The sequence below is a fragment of the Pteronotus mesoamericanus genome, unplaced genomic scaffold, assembly GCF_021234165.1.
Source record: "Pteronotus mesoamericanus isolate MK-2021 breed Mesoamerican mustached bat unplaced genomic scaffold, CSHL_Meso_final contig_41, whole genome shotgun sequence".
Lineage (NCBI taxonomy): Eukaryota > Metazoa > Chordata > Mammalia > Chiroptera > Mormoopidae > Pteronotus > Pteronotus mesoamericanus.
The window spans coordinates 8,184,085-8,210,148 of NW_026555152.1; the positions used below are offsets into that span (position 1 = coordinate 8,184,085).

A 26,064-nucleotide genomic window follows, 5' to 3' on the forward strand; every position below is an offset into this window, starting at 1 on the left:
TTTGCATTTCAAAGTCAGAATAAAAGCCCTCATTTTAAAAGCAATTCCTGTTTCACAAGAAAGGTTGATCTTTGAGATTTCTTTTTCAAGACAGGAAAGTTTAGCCTATAATGGATCAAGTGCCAATAAAATCTCTCCGTGCTCTGCGATGCCCACATTTAATACTGCTTTCAGATAAAATGCAAACCGTGCAGACTCCCAGGGGAACGGAGGAGGGCCTACCAGATGTAAAGCAACTGCAGTTAATGAAGGAACACTTCCTTCTCTAAACTTTTTGATTCTTCTGATCCCTTTATTTTTTTTTAAACACCTTTTCCTAGGCAAACCATTCATTAGACCTTGGAAAAGGCATAGCCTTATGGTCTTCCTCTGGCTTTTTGTCCCCCTCATCTTTTTCCAGCACCTTTAGTTATACTTCCTCCTTCAGTGCTAATCACTCTGCCCACTTCTTGTTTATACCTTTCTGACATTCGTAGGTAATAATCACATTCCCTCCCCTTAGTGTTCAGTTAGTCAGGTCTACTGTTTAGTTCTTCTAATCCAGCCTCATAAAAGGATCCTTTCAGCTTCTTACTCATGCCTGCCACCTTTCTTTGAACTTATTCCAGTTTGTATCCATTTTTCTGGTAATGAGGTGCCTGAAATGGAACACAGTTCCTAGGTGTGGCTTCATGGCAGCCATGCAATGGACTGGGGTGGAGGGTCCTCGGAGGGGCAGTGCCCAGGCCTGGCCAGCCCAGGGCCTTTGTCACCCAGAAAGCTGGTATTGCTTCTGTCAAGACCAAGTAATTCCCGTGTACCTGGGCTTCAATAAGCAACCCAGTGCACTTCCTCCCTCATGCCTAATTAGCTCATACTACTTTTCCATTTGGCATGACCCTTTTTTCTGGCCTCTCATATCAATTGCCACATTCCTTCTCCTCCTCCTTTTGGCCCAGATTAGGCAGTAGCGCTTTACACCTTTCTGATTTACCACTCAGTGTTTTGCAGGGAGTATTCAGTCACTACTTTTTTACAGTTTTATTGAGATAGAATTCACATACAGTACAATATACCCATTTAAAGTGTATGATTCAGTAGGTTTAATATGTTCTCTGAATTATGCAACCACCACCACAATAAATTTTCAAACATTGTCGTCATTTCAAAAAGAAATCCATACACAGTAGTAGTCACTCCGTATCATCCCATCTCTCCCCAGCCCTAGGCAACCACTAATCTACTTTCTATCTCTGAATTTGCCTAGTCTGGACCTTTTATAAACATGGAATCATACAGTATGTGGTCTTTGTGACTGGCTTATTTCACCTAATATGTTTATGGTTCATGTTATAGCAGGTATAGTTTGTATCAAAACTTCATTCCTTTTCATTGGCAAATCAGTCAATACATTTTGAGTAAATATTTTATACATTTCTATGTGTTCCTTCTCAGTGTCTTAAAATACAAGAATTACACATTTAAAAATGCAGATAGCTTTGAATATTTATATCACATACTTTTACTTATATTTCTTATCATAAAATTGATGGTGCTTCTGGTATTAAACAATATGGAAGTATACAGAGTAAACTGAACGTCCTTCCATCCACTCTAACTAGCCACTCAATAATTTTGTGTTTTTGCTTTCATACTTTTTTTATATATAGCTCCAAGCATAAAGTTCTCCCTCACTCCTTTTTTGATACTAAGTTTGTTAATAGATTTTTGCTCTCACAAATTGCCTTGGCAAACATACTTACGCATACATTCTTGAACTTCTTACTGGTATTTCTATAGAATATACTCTTAAAAGTGGAATTATTTGACCAAAGGATACATACAATTACATTTGGTTGATAAGACCATATTGTGTACCAATCTCTATTCCCATCAGTAGTGGTATAAAGAGTACTCACTTCCCCAGATCTTACCAACACTGATTTTTCACGGTCTTTGAAACTTTTGCCAATGTGATAAGGAGGGAGTGAGAACCCTATCTTGTTTAACTTGTATTTCTTTAATTTTTAATGAAATTGCATATTTTTATGTGCTTATCAGCGATTTGTATTTCTTCCATGAGTTTTTTGTTCATACCTTTTGGTCATTTTTCTATTAGGATATTAGGCTTATAGTACCATTTTTATAATATATTGATATTAATCCTTGGTCATTTTGTTTTTTGTCTTATTTATTATAAGTGTTCCTTAAGCCATCACTTGTATTTTAAGTTATATCTCTTCTATCTCCATATAATCATTTTAAATTTCTATGCAGTCAAATTTGCCTTTTTTTTCCCTTTTTAGCTTTCTTTAAACATATTACCCTCTGTCTTCATCAATTCAAGCTTCCATAACAAAATACCTTAAACTGTGTGGCTAATCAGCAACAGAAATTTATTTCTCACCATTCTGGAGTCTGGAAGTCCAAGATCATGATGCCGGCATGGTCAGGTTCTGGTGAGGACCTTCTGCCAGGGTACAGAGTGCCTACTTTTCCTTGTATCCTCACATGGTGGAAAGAGCTCTAGCTAGCTCTCCAAATTCTTCTTATAAAGGCGTTATTCTCATTCATGGAAGTTTAACTCTCATGACCAAATTATCTCCCAAAGGTCCCATCTTAAAACACCATCACATTGAGATTTGGATTTCAACATACTAGGGGACGAAGGATACAAATATTCAGTCTATTGCAAAATATAAAATAAAAAGCATTTACCTGTCCCCCAACCCAAGATTATAAAAAAGTGTTCCTAAATTTGCTTCTATATTTTCATGATACAATTTTAATAACTTTTTATTGAGATATAACTGACATATACCACCATCATATTAGTTTCAGGTATACAACATAATGATTTGATATTTGTATATCAAATGATCACCACCATAAGCCAAGTTTTCATTCTTCGCCACCCATAGTTACACATCCTTTTTTCTTGTGACAAGAACTTTTAAGATCTACTCTCTTCGCATATTTCAAATATACAATACAGTATTATTAACTGTAGTCACTGTGCTATATATTACATCCCCAGGACTTATTTCTTTTATAACTGGAAATAGTACCTTTGACTCCCTTTATCCTTTTTCCCCACCCTGTCACTCCTCACCTCTGGAAATCAACAATCTGTTACATGATTTTAGTTTGTTGGAGTTTTTTATTGTTGTTTTTCTTTAGGTTCCATATATAAGCGAGATCATATGATATTTGTCTTTGTCTGGCTTATTTCACTTAGCATAATGCCCTTAAGTTTTATCTATATTGTTGCAAATGGCAGAATTTCCTTCTTTTTTAGGCTTAAATAGTATTCCATTGTGTGTTTGTATATGTATATATGTATGTATGTATATCACATTTTCTTTATCCATTCATCCTTCAGTGGACATTTAGGTTGCTCCCATCCTTGGCTATTGTAAATAGTGGAGCAGTGAGCATGGGGGTGCATATATCTTTTTCAGTTAATGTTTTCATTTTCTTTGGATAAATATCCAGAAGTAGAATTGATGGATCATATTGTAGTTCTATTTTTAATTTTTTGAGGAACCTCTATACTGTTTTCCATAGATGCTGTACTAGTTCACATTCCCACCAACAGTGCATGAGTATTACCTTTTCTCCACATCTTTAGCAACATTTGTTATTTCTTGTCTTTTTGATGATAGCCACTCTAACAGTTATGAGTTGATATCTTATTGTGGTTTTGATTTGCATTTCTCTGATGATTAGTGATGGTGAGCCACTTCTCATGTACCTGTCGGCCATCCTTATGTCTTCTTCAGAAATATGTCTACTCAGATCCTGTGCCCATTTTTTAATCAGATTGTTTTGGGGGGGAGGGTAGTTAGCATTGAGTTGTACAAGTTCTTTATATTTTTTTTTTATATTAGCCCCTTGGGTTATTTGATTCGCAGATTTTTTTTGCATTCAGTAATGTTGCCTTTTCGGACTGGTTCCTTTGCTGTGCAAAAGCTTTTCAGTTTGATGTAGTCCCACTTGTTCATTTTTGCTTTTGTTTCCTTTGCTTTTAGCATCAAATCTAAAAATCATCACCAAGAGCAATGTCAAGGAGCTTACTGCTTATATTTTCTTCTAGAAGATTTTAGAGTTCAGGTGTTACATTCAAGTCTTTAATTCATTTTGAGTTAACATTTGTGTATGGTATTAGATAGTGGTCCAGTTTCATTCTTTCACACATGGCTGTCCAGTTTTCCTAACACCCTTTATTGAAGAGGCAGACTATCCCTTCCCAACTGCATATTCTTGACTCCTTTGTCATAAGTTAATTGACCACATATGTGAGTGCTTCTTTATGGGCTCTCTAGTCTGGTTCATTGACCTATGTGTCCACTTTTATGCCAGTACCTTACCATTATAATTACTATTGCTTTATAATATAGTTTGAAGCCAGGGAGCATGATGTCTCCAGCTTTGTTTCTCTTCCTCAAGATTTCTTGGATTATTTGAGGTCTTTTATGGTTTCATGAAAATTTTAGCACTGTTCTATTTCTGTGAAAAATGCCATTGGGATTTTGATAGGGATTGCATTGAATCTGCAGATTGCTCTGGGTAGTATGGACATTTTAATAATATTAATTATTTCAATCTATAAGCATGGGATCTTTTCATTTATTCATGTCTTCAACTTCTTTCATCAACATCCTAGAAGTTTTAGTATACAGGTCTTTCACCTTGTGAAAGATGAAATATTCACCTTGGTTGAATTTATTCATAGATATTTTATTCCTTTTGATACAATTATAAATGGGATTGCTTTCTTACTCTGTCTTTCTGAGTTGTTGTTTTTTTTGTATATAGAAACACAACAGATTTTTATATATTGATTTTGTTTAAGAATTTTAACAGTTTTTTTGTAGAGTCTTTAGAGTTTTCTATATATAATATGTCATCTGCAAATATTGTCAGTTTTACTTCTCTTTCTACTTGGATGCCTTTTTTTTTTTTTCTTGTCTAATTGCTCTGGGTAGGACTTCTAATAATATGTTGAATCATAGTGACAAAGTGGCATCATTATCTTGCTCCTGATCTTAAAGGAAAGCTTTCTTTTCAGCCTTTCACCATTGAGTATGACACTAGCTTTGAGCATGTCATAGATGGCCTTTATTATGTTGAGGTACATTTCTCTATAATATCCACTTCCATGACAGTTTTTATCATAAATGGATGTTGAATTTGGTCAAATGCTTTTTCTGCATTTATTGAGATGATCATACATTTTTATCCTTCACTTTTCTAATGTGGTATATCACATGTATTGGTTTGCAGATTTTAAACTACCCTTGTATTGCTGAAGTAAATCCCACTTGATTATGGTGTATGTATGGTCCTTTTAATGAATTGTTGAATTGGTTTACTCATATTTTGTTGAAGGATTTTTGCATTACTGTTTATCATGGATATTGGCCTGCAGTTTTCTTTTCATATGGTGTCCTTGTTTATTTTTGGTATCAGGGTAATGCTGGCCTTGTAAGATGAGTTTGGAAGTTTACCCTCCACTTCCTTTTTTTTTTGGAAGAGTTTGAGAAGGATTAGTATTCATTCTTCTTTGAATGTGGGGTAGAATTCACCTGCGAAGCCATCTATCTGGTCCTGAGTTTTGTTTGTTGGGAGGTGATTCCTGATTCAGTCTCCTTAGTAGTGTGTTCAATTTGTTCAGATTTTCTATTACTTCATGATGCAATCTTGGTATGTTTTATGTTACTAGGAATTTATCCACTTCTAGGTTTTCCATTTTGTTACCATACAGTTGTTCATAGTGATCTCTTATGATTCTTTGTATTTCTTTGCTATCAGTTATAACATCTCTTTCATTTCTGATTTTATCTGAGCTTTCTGTCTTTTTTTTTTTTCTTGGTAAGTCTAGCTAAAGGTTTGTCTATTTAGTTTATCTTTTCAAAAACAGCTGTTAGTTTTATTGATCTTTCCCATTATCTTTTTAGTCTCTAAACCAGTTACTTCCATTCTGATCTTTGTTATTTCCTTCCTTCTACTAACTTTGGGCTTTGTTTGTTCTTCATTTTGTAGTTCCTTGAGGTGTGAAGTTATTTTGTATATTTGAAATCTTTTTCTTTTCTTAATGTACCCATTTATCTCTACGACCTTCCCTCTTAGAACTTGTTTTGCTGCATCCCATAAATTTTGGTGGATTGTACAATATTTCAATTTTTATTTGTCTCAAGGTATTTTACTTCTTTTTTTATTCTTCTTCAACTACATGGTTTTTTAGTTGCATACTGTTTAATCTCCACATATTTGTGACTATTTTAGTTCACTTCTTTTAATTGCTTTCTAGTTTCATACCATTGTGGTCAGAATAGATGCATGATGAGATTTTAGTCTTCTTAAATTTGTGAACACTTGTTTTGTGGTATAACATATGATCTGTCCTGGAGAACATTCCACGTGCACTTGAGAAGAATGTGTATTCACACCGTAATTTTTAAATTTGGATATTGAGCCACTTTGAAATTTATGTTTATGTATGGTATGAGCAGGAATATAAATGCAACTGGGCCCAGACAACCTAAAATAGTCATTGATTTCTAAAGTTTCCTGATCATATTCTAAATCCCACTGATCAAAATTTATCAATATAATACTTCTAACTAATATACTTTTGTACTGTTTCATAATCCAGTAGAACAAGTCCTAAGTCATTTTTCTTTCTTTGAAATATTTTTGACTCCTCTTATATATTTATACCTCAGGATAATTTTTAGAATCAGTTATCAAGTTCCAAAAAGAGTCTTTAGGAATTGATTTGGAAATATATCTATAGTATACTTTTAGGTAAAAACAAAATCAATCTGTAATATCATTGCCATTTTGTTTCCAAAATTACATGTATGTATAATAAAAGCCTCAAAGGATATATGACAAAATATATAGCAGTGGTTATCTCCTGATGTTAATGTTGTGTTTTTTTTCTTGGTGCTTTTCTTATCCAAATTTTCTACAATGCATATGTAATACTTCTTAAATTTAAAAAAAAAAAAAAACCCTGAAAAGTGTTATTAAAATAAAATGTACCCACTGGTAACTTCTTTTTAATTTACTTAACAGAAGCCAAATAAAACTTTAAAATATTTCATGGAAAATAAATGTGTGACTTGTAGAGAGTCAAGTACAGATACCTGGCTCAGGATATAAACCAAAGTCATTCAGAATATTCCTGGGAATACTCTGAAGCAATACAGCCTGACATTGTCCTCACTCACTTTAAGTGGCTGGCTTCAGTTCCACTGAAGAGACTTGCCTTTCCACACAGCAGTATTTCTGGATTATATTCTGCTCAGCTATATTGACAAGGCACCAGCCTTCCTTGGTTTCCCCATTTCAGAGATTTATGTTTATACGACACAGCCAGGCCTTGTTATTAACCAAGACTTAGTGTGGTCTAAAGTTAGCCCTGCATGTCTTGATCTTAGTCAATAGTCAGCAGAAAGGAGGGTACTGAATCTGTTCCTAGCTCTTTGATATATTTGAAGAAGCAGCATATTAGTTCTTGGCTCAGAGCCTCTAGAGTCTATCAGCACTGTAGTTAGAACTTGGTTCTCTTTGCTTTTTAATCTACATGGACTTTTGGGTAATCTTACGGAATTAATTAGAAACAGTAACGATAACTATAACAACATCTAACATTTATCAAGTATTTTCTATGTGTCAGGCATTATACTGCACCTTATAGAAACATCTCATTAAATCTTTAAAACAACCCTGTAAATGTTATTGCCCCATTTTACAGATGAGGAAACAGGCTCAGAGAGGTCCAGGTCATACAAACTAATAATTGGCAGAGCTGACGTTGAAACCCAGGAAGCCTAACTGTCTGGAGCTTGTGTTCCTAACCACACTTTAAACTCAATTTTTAATTTCCCTCCTTCCCTGAAACCTGCTCTGCATCCCGTATTTTCAGTTTTATTTGCCTAATATCCCCAGCTAGAACTGTCAAAATTATTCTCCATTCTCTGTCACGTAACTCCACCTCTTATCAGTCCCACCTTTGGAAAGTCTTACATTCAGCTGCTCCTGTCCCTGTCCCCAGGCCCTACCTTCGTTTTAACTCTCCTTAACTTTCACCTGTGCTTGTAACAATTCTCCTCCCCCAGAACCATTCTTTTTCCATTCAGTCTCACATGTTTTTATCTTTATAGCTATCTTCTAAGAAAATGAAGCTGATCATGTCTCTGTACTGTTCAAAACCTCTTGTACTTCCTTTTGTTATTGTTTTTGTTTGAACTAGATTAAATCTGAACCCTTCTCTTCACATACATAGGCTGACCCCAGTCTCTCTCTTCAGCTTCATTTCCTGTCATTCTCCACCCACTGTCTCCCTATGCTCCCACCATACTGAATGCCTCACTCCTCCCGAGATCTGTGCCAAGCCCTTTCATAGCTCTACGTATCTGTACTTGTTTCACCTCTGGAAAGACTCTGCTGTCTTTGATCTCCCAGACAAACTCCTATTCAGCTCTCAAGATCCAAATCATATGTTGCCTTTAGTAACATCTTCTTAGATTCCTCCAAGACGACAGCATCATTCTTACCTCTACCCTGTAGTATGTGTTCATGCCTTGGTTATTATGGCCCTTACCATCCTGGGTTGTAATTATCTGTTTATATGTTTGGTTTTTTAATTAATCTAAATGGATCTTGAGGGCAAGAACCAAATCCAGGCCCTTAATAATTGTTGGTTTAATACCTGAGGAATGTCTAAGAGGATGTTTAGAACAATAAGAAGTTAGAAATATACTTACTCCTAAACAAACAAAAGACTACCTCATGTCTAAATTAACGGGCCTACGGTAGGGTAGTTTAATGCACTGAATAAAAGTGGTACATAGAAATAGGGGAAGTCTTTCAAATCATAAGTTTTCCTAGGTCAAGGACCATTATGCAAGATTAAGATCCTGTCTGGGATCATCCATGCGATGCGTGGCAGTATGGCACAGGGAGAGAACGCTCCCCTCGAATGAGAGCCCCGGGGTTGGCGTCCCAGCTCTGCAAGTTACCGTGTTTGGGACTTGGATGAGCCACTAACTGCCTTGGACCTCATTCTCATGAAAAGACATTTGATATTTACTTTCACACTTTCCTGGTTGTTCATTTAGATACAGGAAGGCCTGACATAGTGAGTGTCTCTTTTGTCATTCCTTTTTCTTTAGCTTTGTTGAGGTGTAATTGGCAAATGAAAGTGTAGTGTATTTAAAGCGTTCAACACAACGATTTGATATGCATATACGTTGCGAAAGGATTCGCACTATCAAGGTAGCACATTCGTTATCTCACATAGTTCCTTCTTTTCTTCATGAGAATACTGGAGTTACACTCTCTTAGCAAATTTCAATTATACGGTACAGTATAATCAACATTGTCACCTTGTTTAGCCTTAGAGCCTCAGACTGTATTCATCTTGTATCCAAAAGTCTGTGCCCTTTTAGCAGCATCTCTCCATTTCTCCCACTCCCCAGCACACTGGCAACTACTATTCTCCTCTTTGATTTCATGAGTTTGGCTTTTTCTTTGTTTTCAGACTTCACATTTAAGTGATACCTTGCAGCACTTGTCTTTCTCTGCCTGGCTTACTTCACTTCACATAATGCCCTCCAGGTTCATCCATGTTATTGCAAACGTCATTTCTTTATTGATAAATAAGAATTCTTAACTCAGTGCAAATAGTGTTGTTTTATTTGATCTGAAATCCATCTTTCCTTTCCCTTTCAGCTTCAAAAGGAGTTAGAAAAAGTTGAGCGGGACAATGCAGAGCTGCAGGAGTTTGCCAATGCCATTCTCCAGCAGATAGCAGACCACTGCCCCGACATCCTGGAGCAGGTGGTCAACGCATTGGAGGAGTCCTCCTGACCCTGCTCCACGGAGAGTGGCGAGCCCCGCAGCCCAACAGAGTGCACCCAGGAGCCAAGGAAGGAGAGCTACAAGGAACAGGTGCCGTGCGAACACTACGAACTCTGTCCTCCCTTGGTTAGTCCTGCAAGTGTGATTCCAGCACCTTTCTACGTCTGTCACCTTACTCTGCCTTTCTTCTTGGGATGTTTTCTCTACATTCATTTTTTTGATGTCCTGGGTGAGTAAGCGGCCAAGTCCCTGTGAAGAACTGCCATCTAGTCGTCAACAGTGAAGAACTCTGGAAGCTGGTGCTCTGCCCTCACAGAGGGACATGGAGTAGGGAGCCTCTTACCTTCTGCCCTTGATGTGAGAACTAAATCTGGAATCTGCTTGGAGCTCAACATACTGAGAGAATGCTTCCCCATGGACAAGAGAGCTGAGTGTCCTAATATCACAATAGGTGCTTTCTCCTAAAAAGGTATAAAAAAAACCTCAGAGATATTATTAGAAAAAGAAAGAGGGGAAAAGAGGGAATAGGGACAAAGAGAAAACCAACTCCTCTTTTTACTGTCTCTGTGTTTACTTTTCATCTGCAGTGTTTCAGGCAGGCGAGCTGCAAGCAGGCCTCCCTGTGGCCCCGTGAACACTAATGCCCCAGCCTGTCCTTCTCACTCAGCCGTGCCCCTCTCCTCAGCCAGTTAACAGGAGGGCAATGCAAGCAGTTCTCCCCCTAGTCCCTCTTGTGTAGGACCTGTGGCTTTTTACTTAGTTTGTCAGATGATGTATCTAATGGAAAGAGAAGAGGGGTTTGACACGCGGACTGTCATCCCCAGCTCTGCTTCCATAGATGAGCATTCCTCGGGGTCAGGCTGGTTTCTCCTGAACATCTCTCTCGTCACCCCTGAGCCCCGCAAAACATGCTTCTGCCTTCCCCCCGCCGTGCTTCAAGCTCTTGCAGCCCAGCGCTCACTGAACTCTGACTCACCTTCCACTCTTGCAGCCTTCCTCATGATTTGCACTCCTAGAACCTTGTCCTCATGCATTGCCTGGAACCTCCTTCTGGCAGAAATGAATGTTTCTCATCTCCCACACATTCCTTTCTCCATTCTTTCATTCAAAGAATATTTATGAAATGCCTACTGTTAGGCACTCATCCTTGAAAAACAGTGAGGGAAAGGTGTAAAGGAGTCTATGAGACATACCTGCTTAAGTCAAAGCTGTGAAAGGCGGCCCCTTCCCCTCCCCCATCTTAATAGAAGTATCTTTTTCCAGAACAGTCTTTCACAAACAGCATTTCTCATTTCTCGCTCTAATGGAATTGATGAGTTTCGGGGCTGGGAGCTGAGTCACTCCCTTGACTGCAGGACCCCGTTTGGTGATGGAGGGTTTTCATTTATGTTGTTACCCTGAAAGGGTGTACTGTTCAGGGGCCTGTGATAGTGGCCAGTGTTTTCCTGATACATCTGTGTGCTCCTCATGAAACTTGGCCAGCTCCATGTTGCAAATCAGAAAATTGACCCCAAAGTTGCAAATCCACTTGAGGTATTGGCATTTTGAAGGGCGGTTTTCCCAAGCGTGGACAATGGCAGTCATCATCAGGCGCCAAGACATAGGCCACTGAACCAAAATCTAGGCCTTTGACCACCTCTGTGGCCAGGCGCTCACATCTTCCGAGAAGAGTTGCTCGGCTGAATGTCTTTGTCTTGCGTTTTCTCCTTTGCCCTTTCCCAATTACTAACCAAAAGAATCTGATGCTGCCTGTAACGTCACAGCCACCGGTTCAGTACTTTCCCGCCAGCGAACCTTGACCGTCTCACTAAGTCACATGGTCAGATCTCCAGCTGTCCTGACTCCCTGCTCTAAAACGATCTCTCCCCGTGAGAAGTTGTAGGGGGTTCCTTATCAAAGGTTTAAATGGACTCTGCTCATAAACTTCTTACCGAGATGCTTCCTGATAGCAAGGCTGGCCAGAATGGGGGTGCAGGGGTTAGGTTTTAAGTTGGTGATCATTTGCGGTCAGTTACCTCAATTCTGTTTATTTATTGCACTGCCCATAAATCATGTAGATAGCCCCCAGTATTTTGTGGCTGGAGTATTAGAATCTCACTTTAAATACCATAAGGCAAAGAACTGAAGTATGATAGCACCCTTCACAGGACTGCCGCAGAGCAGAGAAAGCAGAGGGGGCCACGCCCAGAGGGGTAGCCTGGCCTGGCACCAGCTGTCTGTTGTCTGGCTGGTCTGACAAGGCATCACTCAGGTCTCTTTCTGGGTCCCGCCGATTCGGCCTTTACCCTCAAATACAACTCCTGCCACCCCTGCCCACATGTTGCGTGACTCTCACTGCACCTTCTTCCTTCCCCTTCTCATTTCAGCCCTCCCCATTGCTCTCTCTCTAAAACTTTATGGAAGTCCTCTAAACAAGTGCTGCTGAGAAGAAAAATTTCTGGGGCCAGACATCATCTGTCTGATCTCTATGAACCATAGCGGGGGATCTCATTCATTCTTCCTAGTATGTGGGGACTGTCCAGTCCTAGATGAAAATAGGCTCTAGCTAAAGCTTAATGGTGAATATGACCTGAATTTACATTACAGGGGCAAAGTCAATACAGTTTCTAGCATTTAGAATATCTTACTGAGTTTAGCTCATTCATTGAGCTAGCATTAACTAAATGCACAATTCCTATCACACAAGGACTTGTCATTTTGTGACCTTCTTGTGGTATTCAGAGTTTCACAAGGTCACTCAATCCAACCTGGAGCACATGACTAAAGAAATACAATGTGACTTTCATCTTTTCATATACCTCTACCCCAGGTACTCATGGAGTTCTTGATGAAGTATCTGAATTGAGATTTACAAGGACATTGGATACCATTTGAAATAGAAAAGACTTTAAATGGGCTTTAACATATTACGAAATATGAATGGGAATCCTGCAATTCATCTCAATTCTAATCTTTGACCTTATACATTACAACCTAAAGAAGATCTAAGTTCTTTTCTCTTTTTCTTACACTTGGGCTTAAAAATACCAATAAGGCTAACTGGACTCAAGACCACCTTTGGTGTCGGTAGGGGCAATGTGACATGGCCCTTTTTGGCAATGAAAGTGTTTGGTTTTCCACGAGGAGCTCATTAGCTCACCCATCCTCAAGAGTGAAAGAGAGAAAAGGAAGAGACGTCATCACAGAGTTTTAGTCAACCGGGAAATAAACCCCTCCCCTGTCGATGGCCATGAGTGGCATCTGGATTTGCTGCTAGAGAGTCCCGCTGACCCCAGAGCCACCCCACCCTCCTGTCTGACCCCATTACTTAGGCATAGGCCCATTGGCTACCCTCAGGGTCTTTGAGGAAAGAGTAAATCAAGGAATTTGTCACCACACAGGATGTGACCCTCACATGACACTTAAGTTTTAGTGGGCCCTGTGTCAGCAATATCAGTAACTTTCACATCTGCTTCGCCCGCCTCATCTCCCCACCTGCAAATGTTCAGAACTGTGGGAAAAGAGATGAGAAGAGGATGCAGGCAGCTCGCCACCCTTTGCAGAACCTGAAAGGCCACCCATCCATCCATCACTGCCAGTCCCTGGGCTTCTCAGGACAGTGACTTGAACCATTTAAAGAAATGTTTTGAAAGAATCTAGAATTTTCCACCAGGTGAACTAAGGGAATACTTGGGCAAGAAAAAACATACAAGGAAATCCTTCTGAACAAAATGGCTGTCTTTACATACTCTTTTTAAGCAAAAACTATTTCCAAACTTTTTAGTGTCAAAACTGTAACCAAGTGTCTCCTGACTTTTTCCCAATGTATTAGCGAGTGCTGTGACCCTAATGTAGGTGTTTCTCCTCCTGACTCTGTCGGAGGAGAGGTGGTTTTAGGGACTGACCTGAGGGGAACGGGTTTTGTCCCATCCCACCTCCTCTTCTGTTTCTCTGCTTGTCAATATTGTCTGTGTGGTTCAGAGAATTTGGGCAGTTACATTGTGTCCATTGTTGAGATTATTAAGATATTAAAAAGTAGTTGTAGAACTGAAAAATTAAAGAGCTGTGTTTTAAAAAAATACAAACCAATATCATATTAAAGGAATTCAAGCTATGGGGCCACTAAACTCTTCTCCTCCCAAGTTGGCTCAGGTGGCCACTGGGCTGGCCACTTGGGAAGCGCAAGGACCACAGTCCAGGTAGGTGACCTCCTGGCTGGACAACAGCTGCTGAGGAAAGGAGTGGGGATCTGGGGCTCAGCCCCGGTTGTGCCAACCTCTCCTATGCACCCTCAGGACCTCTGGGTAGAGGTTTCAGTTCATGACCCCATTACCGCTGTCACCCCCACATTGGCCCAAGCTCAGTGTGCCTAATACTGTGGTGACCTGGGCTTCACTATGAAGCCCCACACCTGGCAGCAGCCCCTTACAGGCCACAGAACTCCTTCCTGCCCACTTGGTGCTATATCATCCAGTGACCATCTAACATGGGCCAAGCGCCAGCCAGCCCAGAGCCTGCAGTCCCGGGGAGTGAATGATACTCAGATCTTCTGGCTTCAGTCCTAGATTCTTTCCCTTCAAGATTTTTAGACCCCAGATCTCCTGGGCCCAGGCTTTCTGTCTTGGCCCCTGACATGTCATGTTCAGGAAAGGACATAACCTTGCTGAAGCCAGAGAATCAGACCCTGGGCCAGAGCAAGTTGCCCTCTGAGCCCAGCCCTTGTTTCCATACCACACCAGTATTGCATCATCCTCCAGTGCAGCGAGGCCCACCTGGGGGCAGCACACCACCCGCTCTGGCCTGCCTGCCCCGTGCAGGACTCGCCCCGAACCTGCCCGCACACCAGGATGTCCAGGATGGAGACTTGGGGTCTCCTTGGGGCTCCCACCCTTCTGCTTCAGAAGAGAAGCGCTGCATTTCAGCGAGGAGCTGGGGGCACTGGTCACTGACTCCTTGTAGCTTGAGTTCCTTTTGGTGACAGTAGCAGCCGCAATGGTGGTTTCTGTGATGCAAATGCACCCGCTGCCTTCCTCTGTGTGTGTGTGCGTGTGTGCGTGTGTGCACGCGCGTGTGTGTGTGTGTGTGTGTGTGGTGTGGCTGGGTCATGTTACTGACAGGATAATGACACTACAAAGAAATTGTGTTATAGTCAATTTTGCCTTGATAATTATTGTAAACACTTTGCTCATTTTTTTCTTTTTTATTCACAAACTAAATCCATTGGGAAATTATAAAATTATTTAAAAATTCTATGCTGTGTTTTTCTTTGAGTCTCATCCAGTTTGATAATTCAAGTGAGATATGCCTTTACATGCTGGAAAAGCAGGGAGAGACCAGCCATCCCCAAGCGGTCAAGTCCAGTGGTTGGCCACCTGAGAACCAGCGGTGCGGGTCCCTGAGGGAGGCAGAGGCATTGACGGCACACTCCGTGCGCTGGCAGGCCTTGCTGGGTGGTCTCGCTGAGAAGAGGAAGCCTCCTTTAGGTTCCCACCTCAACTCGGATTGGCAGCCCCCTTAATTGCCTTTGAAAGTCAATGTCCACCTCCCTTCTTCCTTCTTTACAACCTGCACCCTGAGTCAGGTTCCGCATTTCCGGTCTCAGCCTGCGTCCTATCTTAGAGTGAGCGCCCACCGCTGAGGGATCGTGCTGCAGCTCAGGCTCAGATGGCAGAGCAGTGGGGAAGGTCACAGCTTGAAAGGGTTTTGTTCAGAACTGGGATTTGAGCTTCACTGGGTGTGCTCTTACTTTGATGTTTTAACTCTGGGATGGGTGAGCGGTATCAGTCAACAGAAGCGCGGATACCAACAGTGAAAGGGAGCCAAGAGAACCTGTGCTTCAACAGTTCCCAGCGTTGGTGTTTGTTTTGGCCTGATGCTCAATAATAACTCCTTCTGGGCCCTGGCCAGGTAGCTCAGTTGGTTATAGTGTTGACCCAATACACCAAGTTTGTGGGTTCCATCCCCAGTCGGGGCACATAAAAGAGTCAACCAGTAAATGCATAAATAAGTAGAACAACAAACCAATGTTTCCCTTTTCTCATCCCTTAAAAAAAAAAGTCAAATTTTTTAAAAATTATTCTGGGGAATTTTTGTTATGAGAACTTGTTTCCTGGCTAGATTCACTACTGTGTCAGCCCCAGAAATGGACCAACCTGCTTGCTGCACTCCCCTCCCTGGCAAATTCTGTCACCCACTGTGCATTGGCGCTTAGCTAGAGTGTCAGGAGTCCCCGGCAGGCTCTCCAGGTGAGTGCCAGGCTCTGCCCCGCCTCCCCTCTGCAGCCGGAGTCCACCAGGTGGAGGGCACCTGGGAGACGCAGGACTCAAACCTGGTGCTGCTCATCATCTCAGCCCGAGGCAGGATCCATTTTACCAGCAGAACATGTATAGTCCCCACTACAAAATAATCACAATCACATGCAGATGTGTCCACAGAAAGCTGTCAGATTGCCCTGGTCAGCTGTTTCCAGGGTTTTCCATTAATCTTTTCCACTGTTTGTTTATTCACTCTGTGGTCTACCAGCACTCAGCTGCAGACAAAATGGATGCAGAGACCATGAGGTTTAAGGAAAATATGAGAGAACTTGCCATTGAGAATTCCATTCATTAGCTTGATTTTTTTTTTTCTCTGAGTTGGGAAAAGATGCTATTATTTGATTTTTGAGATGGGATATCTCAAGCTGGCTCAAAGTTGATTAAGATTAGTTTGTCCCAGATGTCCTGGGAAGAGCCCTGGCCTGGCATCCTGGGGCCCTTGGCTGCCCTTGACCTCTCGACCTCTCTCTAACCTTTCCCTCTGTAAAATGATGCCGCCGTCATTTAGCTTACAAGCCACAAGCCATAGGAGGAGGAAAATAAATAGCTGTTTTTTTCCTTCTTGAAAGCTCTTTTAAGAGTGTAAAGCATAGAATTGCTTTCTTCACAACTGCGATTTGCTTTAAAATATCCACTATGTGTATTGGGGAGGGAGCAAGGAGCAGGAAATAGAACAAGATTGACCAGGAGTCTCAATAATGATTGGTGGTGATCACTGGGTCCACAGGGTTCGTTATACTACTCCATGTTTCTGTGTGTGTTTGAAATTTTCCTAGGTAACATTCACATCCTTCAATTGGACTTGCTCAGTCACCACACATAAACCTTTCCCCACCACCCGCCCCAGAGCCAAGCAACCTACACTCACAAACTGCCACCACAGCACTCTCAATATTCACACCCCTGTGTTACCAGGGCTGGGCATGCAAATAATACCAGCATGTGCCAGGTTCAGTTCTCAACACTGCACACATCTTATCTTCACGGCACTCGTACGAGGTAGGTGCTATTATCCCCATCGTACGGATGAGGCACAAGTGGCTGAACGGCTTTCCAAGGTGGCACAGCTAGGAAGTGGCAGAGCTGGAACGGAAGCCCCACCTCTGCAGAGCATGCGCTCTTCGACCCACCACTGCAGCCGCTCCTCTCGGGGAGCTCATCCCCAGGGGCGGACTCATCCCGGTAGAACGAGTGGGAGCGCAGCAGAGCAGGCAGTGCTCGCCACAGGAGCTCAAAGATGAGCGGGGCAGACAGGACAGCCTGAGCAGAGTCAGGGAGGCAGGAAAGGACACGGGAGTGTCGGGTTAGCAAACAGTCCTGTGTCCGCGGGTCAAATACTGGTCTGCTTCAGAGCACGAAGGGGACGGGGACGACAGCCTCGAAGGAGGCTGGATGGGCCCATGTTGTGAGAGGTCTCTAGTGCTCCGGACAGGAGGGCTGCTTGGGGGAGAGAGCATGACCCGCACGGCCAGTGACCTATCCACAGTCACCGTACAAGGCTAATCAAAAAAATAAAGTAAGATAAGATAAAAAAATAAAATAAAATAGTGCCAGGGCGTGTCAGCTCTGCAAAGTCTTCGGCCTTGCTGCTCCCGAGGGCTGTTGCAGAGAGTGAAGAAAAGGCCTTGGCCTGGAGCTGTCTGTCAAGGGACACCACACAGCCAGGAAGCAGTGGACCTGGGCTTCAAACCTGGGTGAGTCTGTTCCCAAACCTTCCTCTCCAGTCCTTTCGCTAGCTCACAGCACCGTCGAAGGGCTCAAAGCCAGGCCGGAAGCTGATGTGTGATCTGGGACCCTGAGGAGACTTCTGCCAGCCTTGGAGGGTTTGAGGCATCAAAGCCAGGTGGTGGCTGGAGGTATCAGATGAAAGAGGGAAATAGGGAGCCTGGCTTGTGCGGCAGGGTAGATGTGAGTCACATCGGGAGTTCATGCTGTGTTGGGCTCTGGGCACCATTTATTCCCCAAGAATCAGACGCTGGGGCACTATGAACGTTCTCAGTTCCTCAGGTCCTTGGTGGGAAAGGAATGAGGCTTGAACACCTGGTAATTCCACATCAGCCTTCCCCATCCATTGCAACCATCCCTTTGCCATTTTGTCTCGGGAAAAAGTTATTATTCTTCCATAAGCTGTGGTTCACGGGGCGACTGGGACATCTACAGCCTCTTGCTGGTCTTCCTGCAAAACCAACGCCTTCCTTCCAACTGCTCCATGACAGCGCTGACATCCATCTTTCCCTTCTTGAATTAACGCTCCCCCTTCCCCACACTCAGTCCCCTCAGCCTTGCTTGTGAGCGTGAAGAACTGAGCCAGGTTCCTTTTAAGAGGGAGAATTGGACATGTGAGGAAAAACTCCATCAAATGTCTGCAAAGTTTCCATGCCAAGAAACTGTCTCTGACCTCTGATGGGATTCACACTCCAGAGGTGATTCCAGTTTGGTTCATCTTGAACTTGAATTTTTTTTATTACAATTTTGTTCTTAGGAGTTGTCGGAAATGAGGCTTCGGAGGGCATCTGTTTGCAATCTGAACTTGGACTTGTGTGCACGTTTTAATGGCTTGTTGTCCCTGGGCTCCTCCCTGTGTGTTTGTGCTAAAAACACACCCAGGCCCAAGAACAGCCCTGTGACGGTGCCCCAGCCACTGCCACCCTCCCACAGCAGCGGGGCCAGCGCCGAGGTACGCGGCAAACCCAAAGGGACTAGGCAGCACCTTGCAAATACAAGGCAGGCTCCAGGGTGAATATGGGACTGGAGGTTGTTGCATCCAGTTTCTGTTACAAGTATTGATGTCAACATGACCCTGCAGCTTTTAGGAGTCATCTGACTCTTCAGGGGAGAAGAAAACTCAGGAAGCCAGTCAGCCTTTCTCACCAGCCGGCTCATTGCTGGATGTCCCCACGTTGCTAGCTCCCCACAGAACACCCCGCCTTGAGGGCTGTGCGGCCTTCGGTTGCCTGTCTCCAGGCTCCGCTGGCTCCTCACCCAGAGACAGCCTCCGTGAAGGCTGCGGGCGGTTTGGGGAACAGGTGCTTATCTCGCTGAATGGGCATAGGACCAGCTTCTCCATTTCAGGGCAGAGTAGGGCTTGACCTGTGGGAACCTTGGCCTAGAGCATAAAGGCAGGTGGGCCAGGAATTGAAAGGCCTGGGTTCCCACCCTGGCTTTGGTGCTTCTGAGCTATGCGGCCTTGAAGAATTCCCTTGACTACTTTGACCTTCAGTTTTCTCACTTTTAAAATAGATATCATACTGCGCACTTCACAGGTGTTTAGTGAAGGCAACTGCGATGGTGCAGGGAAGCTTCAGGCCCCACGACAGCCACCGGGGCACCGGCAGCTGTCTCTCCAGTCGGTCTGTGTGTGGGTCAGCTCTCACCGGGCAGCGCGCCCCATATGCGGGCTGGACTGTCCCGGTGGCCTGTGAGGGAATCCACACATTATTTTGCCCAAGGCCTCGAAAATGGGACCATCCCTTGCGTCGCACTCTGCCCAGAGCCTCTCCGAGGGCCATTGCCTGCTGTCTAGCACCCTGCCTAAGCTCAGGAACTGTCCACATGTCGGGACGTTGAGGCCCAGAGCTGGCAGTCCCCTGCGGAGGGATTGCTGACCTCTTCCCTCGGCCCCTTTCCCAGGCCCCCTCCAGGCCTCCCGGCTCCCGCTGGGAGCCCGCCCTCTGGGCCTGGGCTGCAGTCCCGTCCCCCAGGGGAGTCAGGTGCCAACAGTCATGTTGCTTCTGCTTTAGAAGGAAAAAACCCAGATGCCAATGTGCCTGCCTCATCGGCTGGGGCCGCGCTACCCTCCCGCAGGGATGGGCTCCTGAATGCGGGCTTTGTCTGCCCTGCCTGTTAGTCACTGTGACAAGAGACCCAGGGAGCCTGGAGCCCGACATGGATACTCTGGCCAGGAGTCACATTGTGGAGTTCAGGCCACAGAGTACAAACAAACCCTGGCTCCAATACCCCTGAGCCCTCGTACGCAGGCTAAAACTTGCAAAAGGCGCCCGAGGTATCCCCACTCAACCCCAGAAGTGAGAGGACACTTTGATCTCTGTTTCCTCCACCCAAACCCCCTGGCCTGCTCTTCTTCCACCTGTGCCCTGAGGGCAGGAAATACATCTGTTAACTCCTTCTGGGTTCCCTACACGCCAGTGGCACATGCTCATGCCTATGGTATGACTTACCAAGTGGTTCAAACTGATTTGCTCACTGGTTGGCTTCCCCTGAGCTTGGTATTCCAGGAAACTTTTCACAGCTGGCCCAGTTTTAGCCTATGTCACTACAAATGTAAGTCCCCAACGTATCATTAGCACAGACATCTGCTATGAACCGAACTTCCCCTGTGGGTAGGACAGATCGGAACAAGCCCGCTCAGGACGACCTGATGTCACGGGTCCCTCCGACTGCCCTTCCTGTGCCAACGACTTCGAGGGAAGCCACCAGAGTTTGGCCTCAGAGCCTCAGGATCCTGTCTGAGGATGCCCCGGACCTTCTCTACTCTCTCCGGTGCCAGAACCCACTTGGTCCCTGTGGCGTCCTTGCACTTTCATTTCCTTCCAGCGGCGCTTAAGAATTCTGAGAAGGCTCTTTCCTTTTCTCATTGACCTTAGTGAGGCAGGGACAACTCAGAATCTAATGCAGGTACTTGTTCTTCAGAGGAAAAGCTTCATGCAGAAGGGCTCATTTGATGTTTTGGGAGCTTGCCAGGGACTGAAATGCAGCCAGTGTTTTTAAAGGCTCCTCCTCTCCCTCTGAGTGTGTGCGCCTGTGTGCGTGCAGCCGTGCAACCTAACTCTACATTAATACACACACACACAGGGGCTTCGGCCAAGTGGTAGGGTCTCCACGTTATGAAGGAAATGAGTAAACAACTTCAACATTTTTGTTTCCCTCTGAGGCTTGCAAAGAAGGTGTTAAGAGCACAGGATTTAAATCATAAACTTTATTAAAAGCCAAACAGCCCAGTGTGTTACTCTTGCCAACTTGGACAGTCTTTGGGGTAAAGCTACACTGAGCTAATCCAGAAGGAATCAAGTGATGGAAGACAACAGGTAGGAGGGGCCGCATCGGCCTATGAAGGGGGGGCACCCCCGCACTCCCCGCCCCTCCGACCCCAACACCCCATCCCCACCCCAAATTCTGACTTAACCCCCAAACAGCAGAGCCCAGGTAAGGCCTTTAAACTACTGATTCTTTTTTCTACCTTTCTTCATTCTATTTTCTAAACAAACAGAGCCTCATTTTTGCCTAAAAGACTCATGGCAAGGTAGGGCAGTGTCTACTCTGGCCTAAGTTGTCCGCTGAGTAGGATGCGAGAGACGAGCAGAAGGGGGAAGCGCCGGCCACTCACCTGCGAGGCTCCTCTCCATCCAACCTGAGGACGACCCTCTCCTCCAAAGACTAACTGCCTCCACCGCAGGCAGGGACCACGCTCAGCATTTCACAAGGCAAAGAAATATGAATAAGATCCCTGCTTGCAAGGAGCTCTAAATCCAGATGAGGAGTCAGAACGAACACGTGAATCAACAGTAAGCACTGTGATTCAGACCGGGATCAGAAGGTAGGGGGCCAACTGGAGGAGCTGTCACCGTGCAGAGGGGACCACGCTCACCTCCAACCCACAGTTCAGCTCCATGCCATCTTCCCTGTGACCCGCTCAGCTCAGGCACTTCACTCACACCTGGCCCGGCTTCTGTCCTTGATCTGTTTCTATTCCCGAGGACATTTTTGCACCACTAGGGTCTGCTGTGATTTTTACATCATCGAACTTGCAAACACCTCATCTGCCCTCCCTCACACAACTTGCCAAGGACAGGAGCCCATCTCCACAGGGCGCTGCAGCCCCTGGGAGGCGCTATTCCACTCCACGCCCGACACAGGCCCTCCCTCCCTGAGCCGGCCCCTCAGAGCTCTTTGACCCAAGGGAGCCGCTGGGATGTAAAAACAACAATGGTGCCTAGAGGAAAGCAGGGAGCAGCAGGTCGCAGGCACGCGGCCATGCCGTTCTCTCTCTGGCTAGTTAAGACTGTGGTGGTTGAACAATTTCAGGAGACCCACTGATCTTTCCTTTCTTAGCAAAAGTATTGGTTTTATTATAAGGTGTTAAAAGTCAGCCCTGGACAGGTAGCTCAGTTGGCTGGAACATCATCCTGATGCCCCAGGGTTGTGAGTTCGATCCCTGGTCAGGGCACATGCTAGAATCGACCAGTGGGCATATGGATAGATGAACCAAACAAAATTGGTCGGTCTGTCTGTCTGTCTCTCTTCCTATCTCTCTAAAATTAATTAACTAATTAATTTTTAAAATAAGATGTTACAAATCATTAGCACAACTCGGACTGGCTACCACATCCTTACAGAGTGTAATCCCCTGGGAGTAGGGGGGACCGTTGCCCAGAATCGCTGAGACCTTCAAAGCTCTGAGGCCTGGAAGTGGGTCTGGCCGGACTTCAGCTGATCCCCTTGGAATGATTTCCCACATATATGTGTTGGTAGAAGTGTCTGTAAATAGCGATTAAATATTCTTGATGAGATACGCGTCTGCAAACCAGGGCTTCGATGAAATGTGATGACTTCCTTCTGGAGTGTCTTTGAATCCTCCCTCCTGAAAAGAGAGGGGAGGCACGTGCTACAGGCCTTGCATGAAGCCAAGACCCCGAGGCGGCTCGCAGGTTGCAGGCACTGCTCACACTTGGCTGCACAGCTGGGAGGTGCCGCTTGAGCAAAGCGAGCCACTCGACCCCCGTGGGGACAGCTCCCCCAGCCCCACGCCTGTCAAGCCCTTCCCCAGCCACCCTTCTCTCTTCCTCTTCCACGCCCCCCACCAACCCTGGCTTACTCCTGAGGACACACTCCAGAGTAACACACTGGGCTCTTTGGCTTTAAATTAAACCCTGGCTTAAAAAGACCCTGCCACAAAAATCTTCTCTTCTCCACATGTAGCAACCAGATCAGGACTCACAGGAGCCGGGACCCACGCTGGCCCGCAGGCCAGAGCTGCTCAGGCGGGTGCCCACCAGAGTCGGTTTCAAGGTCTGGTCGGTTCCCAACAGGCTGGGGAGGAATTGGTCTGGGGGTCCAGGACACAAGACCCCAGCTGTGGTGGCCGAGCCAGGTTGGTGGGGGAGTGTCCTGACCCAGACTCCTTTATTTATGCTCTGTGTCTCTCACCAGCTTTTCTGGGGATGCCTTTGAGGTTTGCTGACCTGTGTTGGTCTCCAGGTTTGCGTCAGTCACTGCTGCCTGTGGGTAGCTGTCGTTACTGGAGCAAACCCAGGCGCCAGCCCCACCTTCCCCGCCCCCCCACCAGCCGCTGCTCTTTCTTCACTGCGCACCCCCTTCAAACATACACTTCCCCTGACTTGTCAAAGCAGCCTGGGATTTGTTGTTATTTTTTCTGCAGTGGCCCTCTTTGAGTTTTAAAAATGAGAATTAGAAGGGAGTTATTTATATGAATACTTCAACAGGGCATTATTTATATGAGAACATACTGAATCCTTGATCATTCAGCTGCTGAGTTAAAGGGATGGAGAGAGTCCTTTATTAGGTGCTTATGATGCGTCAGACACTGAGCTAGCCCTTTACATATGTAATGGGGGAGCACTGTCCACGTTTTATACAGATGTTGAATGAGACTGCAGCCCACATCTGTTTCATCAACATTATATCCCTGTGCTTAGAAACGTGGCTGGAGCATTCTAGCTGTTCAATAAAATGTGATCCGTAAGTGAACGGGAAGGGAACGGAGGCTCTGAGTGGGATGTCCCTGATGTGGCCGCACAGCCAGCCGCGGGGAGCCCAGGCCTGCCCGGCCCCAGCCCGGTCCCCCCTCCCTGCCTTCCCCAAACCTCCCGTATCGCCCCTGGATATAGCGTGCGGGGCTCTATCAAAGGCTGCCCCCAAATGGTATGATGGTTCCTCCAAAAACTAAACTTAGAACCACCATAGGATCTGCAATTCCTCTTTTGTGTATATACCCAAGGAATGGAAGGAAGGGCCTCGAGGAGCTATTCATACACCCACGTTAATAGCAGCATTATTCATAGCAGGTAAAAGGTGGAAGCAACCCAAGCATCTATCGATAGGTGAAATGGATAAAACAAAATACACTTATGATGGACTATTATTCAACCTTAAAAAAGGAGATTCTGACCCATGCTACAACATGAAAGAAACTTGAAGACATTATATTAAGTGATTAAGCCAGACACAAAAAGACAAATATTGTATGATTCTTCTTATAGGAGGTACCAAGAGTGGGCCCATTCATAGAAACAGAAAGGAGAACGGTGCAGGGCTGGGAGGTGGTGTTTGATGGCGACAGCGTTTCAGTTTGGGCTGATGAAAAAGTTCTGGAGGTGCCGGTGGGGATGGTTGCACAACCTTATGAATGTACGTAATGCCACTGAATCATACACTTAAAAATAATTAAAATGGTAACTTTGATGTTATGTAATTTTTTTCACAATAAAAATTAATGTTAAAATAACAAATACAGACAGAATGTAGAATAGAGTTTTTGTTGGGGATGATGAAAAAGTTCAGACGTAGATTGCTGTGTTGGTGATACAACACTGTGAATGCATTTAGTGCCGCTGCATTGTATACTCGCAAATAGTTAAAATTATAAATATTATGCAGTTTTTACCACAATAAAAACTGTTTTATAGTTTAAAGGCTACTCTCATGCCAAATCCTTGCAGTCTCGGGCACTGCTTTGATTATTGTCACTCCTTAGTCTAGAGTCTCTCGTAGGCTCCTTTCAGCAGAGGATAAAGCCCGGGCTCCTCGGCCTGGCAGCAAGGCCCGACCCAGCCTGGTCCCTGCTCCCCCAGCCCGCTCCCCCCCCCCCCGCTCCCTGGCCCCCGGCTTTCGCAGGCCTCCCTGCTCCTTTGCTCCTGGCCCAGGTTAGCACCCCGCCCCCTGCTGCCCCAGGCTGTCTGGCCACCCTTTTGACCTCCTTCCATCTACCCTAAAAGTACACCTGAGTGTGTCTTCTATTTTCCAAATTGGAATAGGGCACAGGAGGTCGAGCAAACTACCTTTGGTTAGATTTGTTTGGTTCAGAGCAGAAACCTCCTGAGAAATTCACTTTCTATTAGAAGAAAAGAAAGGCTGCTTTCTATTAAGAGCATCCTGAGAGAGCAGTGGGGGCTGCCCTAACTTCCCCATCTCACTCTCTAAGGCAGCCAGGTCTATTTTTGAACAAATTTTTATGTCCTTATAGATTCATAGATGATTAGAACCGGAAAGGACCTTTAAAACAACCACGTCCTGTCTCTTTATTTTAAGCAGAATGATGTCTAGAAATACTAAGCAATGTGGTTAAGATCTCACAGCCACTTCGTGGCAGCCCCAGCTCCCTGCTCTCCAGCCCAGGGCTCCCTCCAGGACGGCTCCCGGGACCTCTGAGCTGGGCCAACCTGGATCCAGCTGCATCAGACAGCCGCCCGCTGGGGTTTTCTCCCTGCAGCCAGTTCTCTCCTGCCTTTGCCCTGACAACATCCCTGCAGCCAGGGTAACCTCCCTGCCCAGAGGCAGTGAAGAACGGGCCAATCCCAAGGTCAACCCCAGAGTTAGTGAACTAGAGGCCAGATGTGGGCGGGGCCAGGATCCCATCCCCCATCCCTTTCCACCTCTGCAAGAATCATCCTGTTCTCTCAGAAATAGCAAAGATCAATACTGTTTACTCCATCTAGAAATGGATGCCTCATGGGGACCTCTGAAGGAAGCCGTATCTCATTTTATTTAATAAGCTGTTGCCATCTAGCAGATATGGCAGATGACTGCAATGTAGCTTCCAGACTAATGTTCACTTGGATTCTAAAATTGCCACAGCTACAAGTGCATTCGTGAATCTTGGGGGTCTGGTGGGAATTCACCCAATCACTATTTTGAAGCCTTGAACTCTGTCTGCTTCCTACCT

General features: G+C 44.8%; 1 protein-coding gene across 6 annotated transcripts in view; it reads left to right on the forward strand.

The window, feature by feature from the left end:
* The window catches only part of ERC1 (ELKS/RAB6-interacting/CAST family member 1), a 565,692-nt gene extending 552,580 nt beyond the window's left edge, over positions 1–13,112 (forward strand). For all 6 annotated transcript variants that reach the window (XM_054577182.1, XM_054577180.1, XM_054577185.1 and 3 more), the window contains one exon: positions 9,724–13,112. In XM_054577182.1, the coding sequence (XP_054433157.1) occupies positions 9,724–9,861 (138 nt within the window). In that variant the 3' untranslated portion in view covers positions 9,862–13,112. The remainder of the gene's footprint in view (positions 1–9,723) is intronic.
* The last annotated feature ends 12,952 nt before the right edge of the window (positions 13,113–26,064 follow it).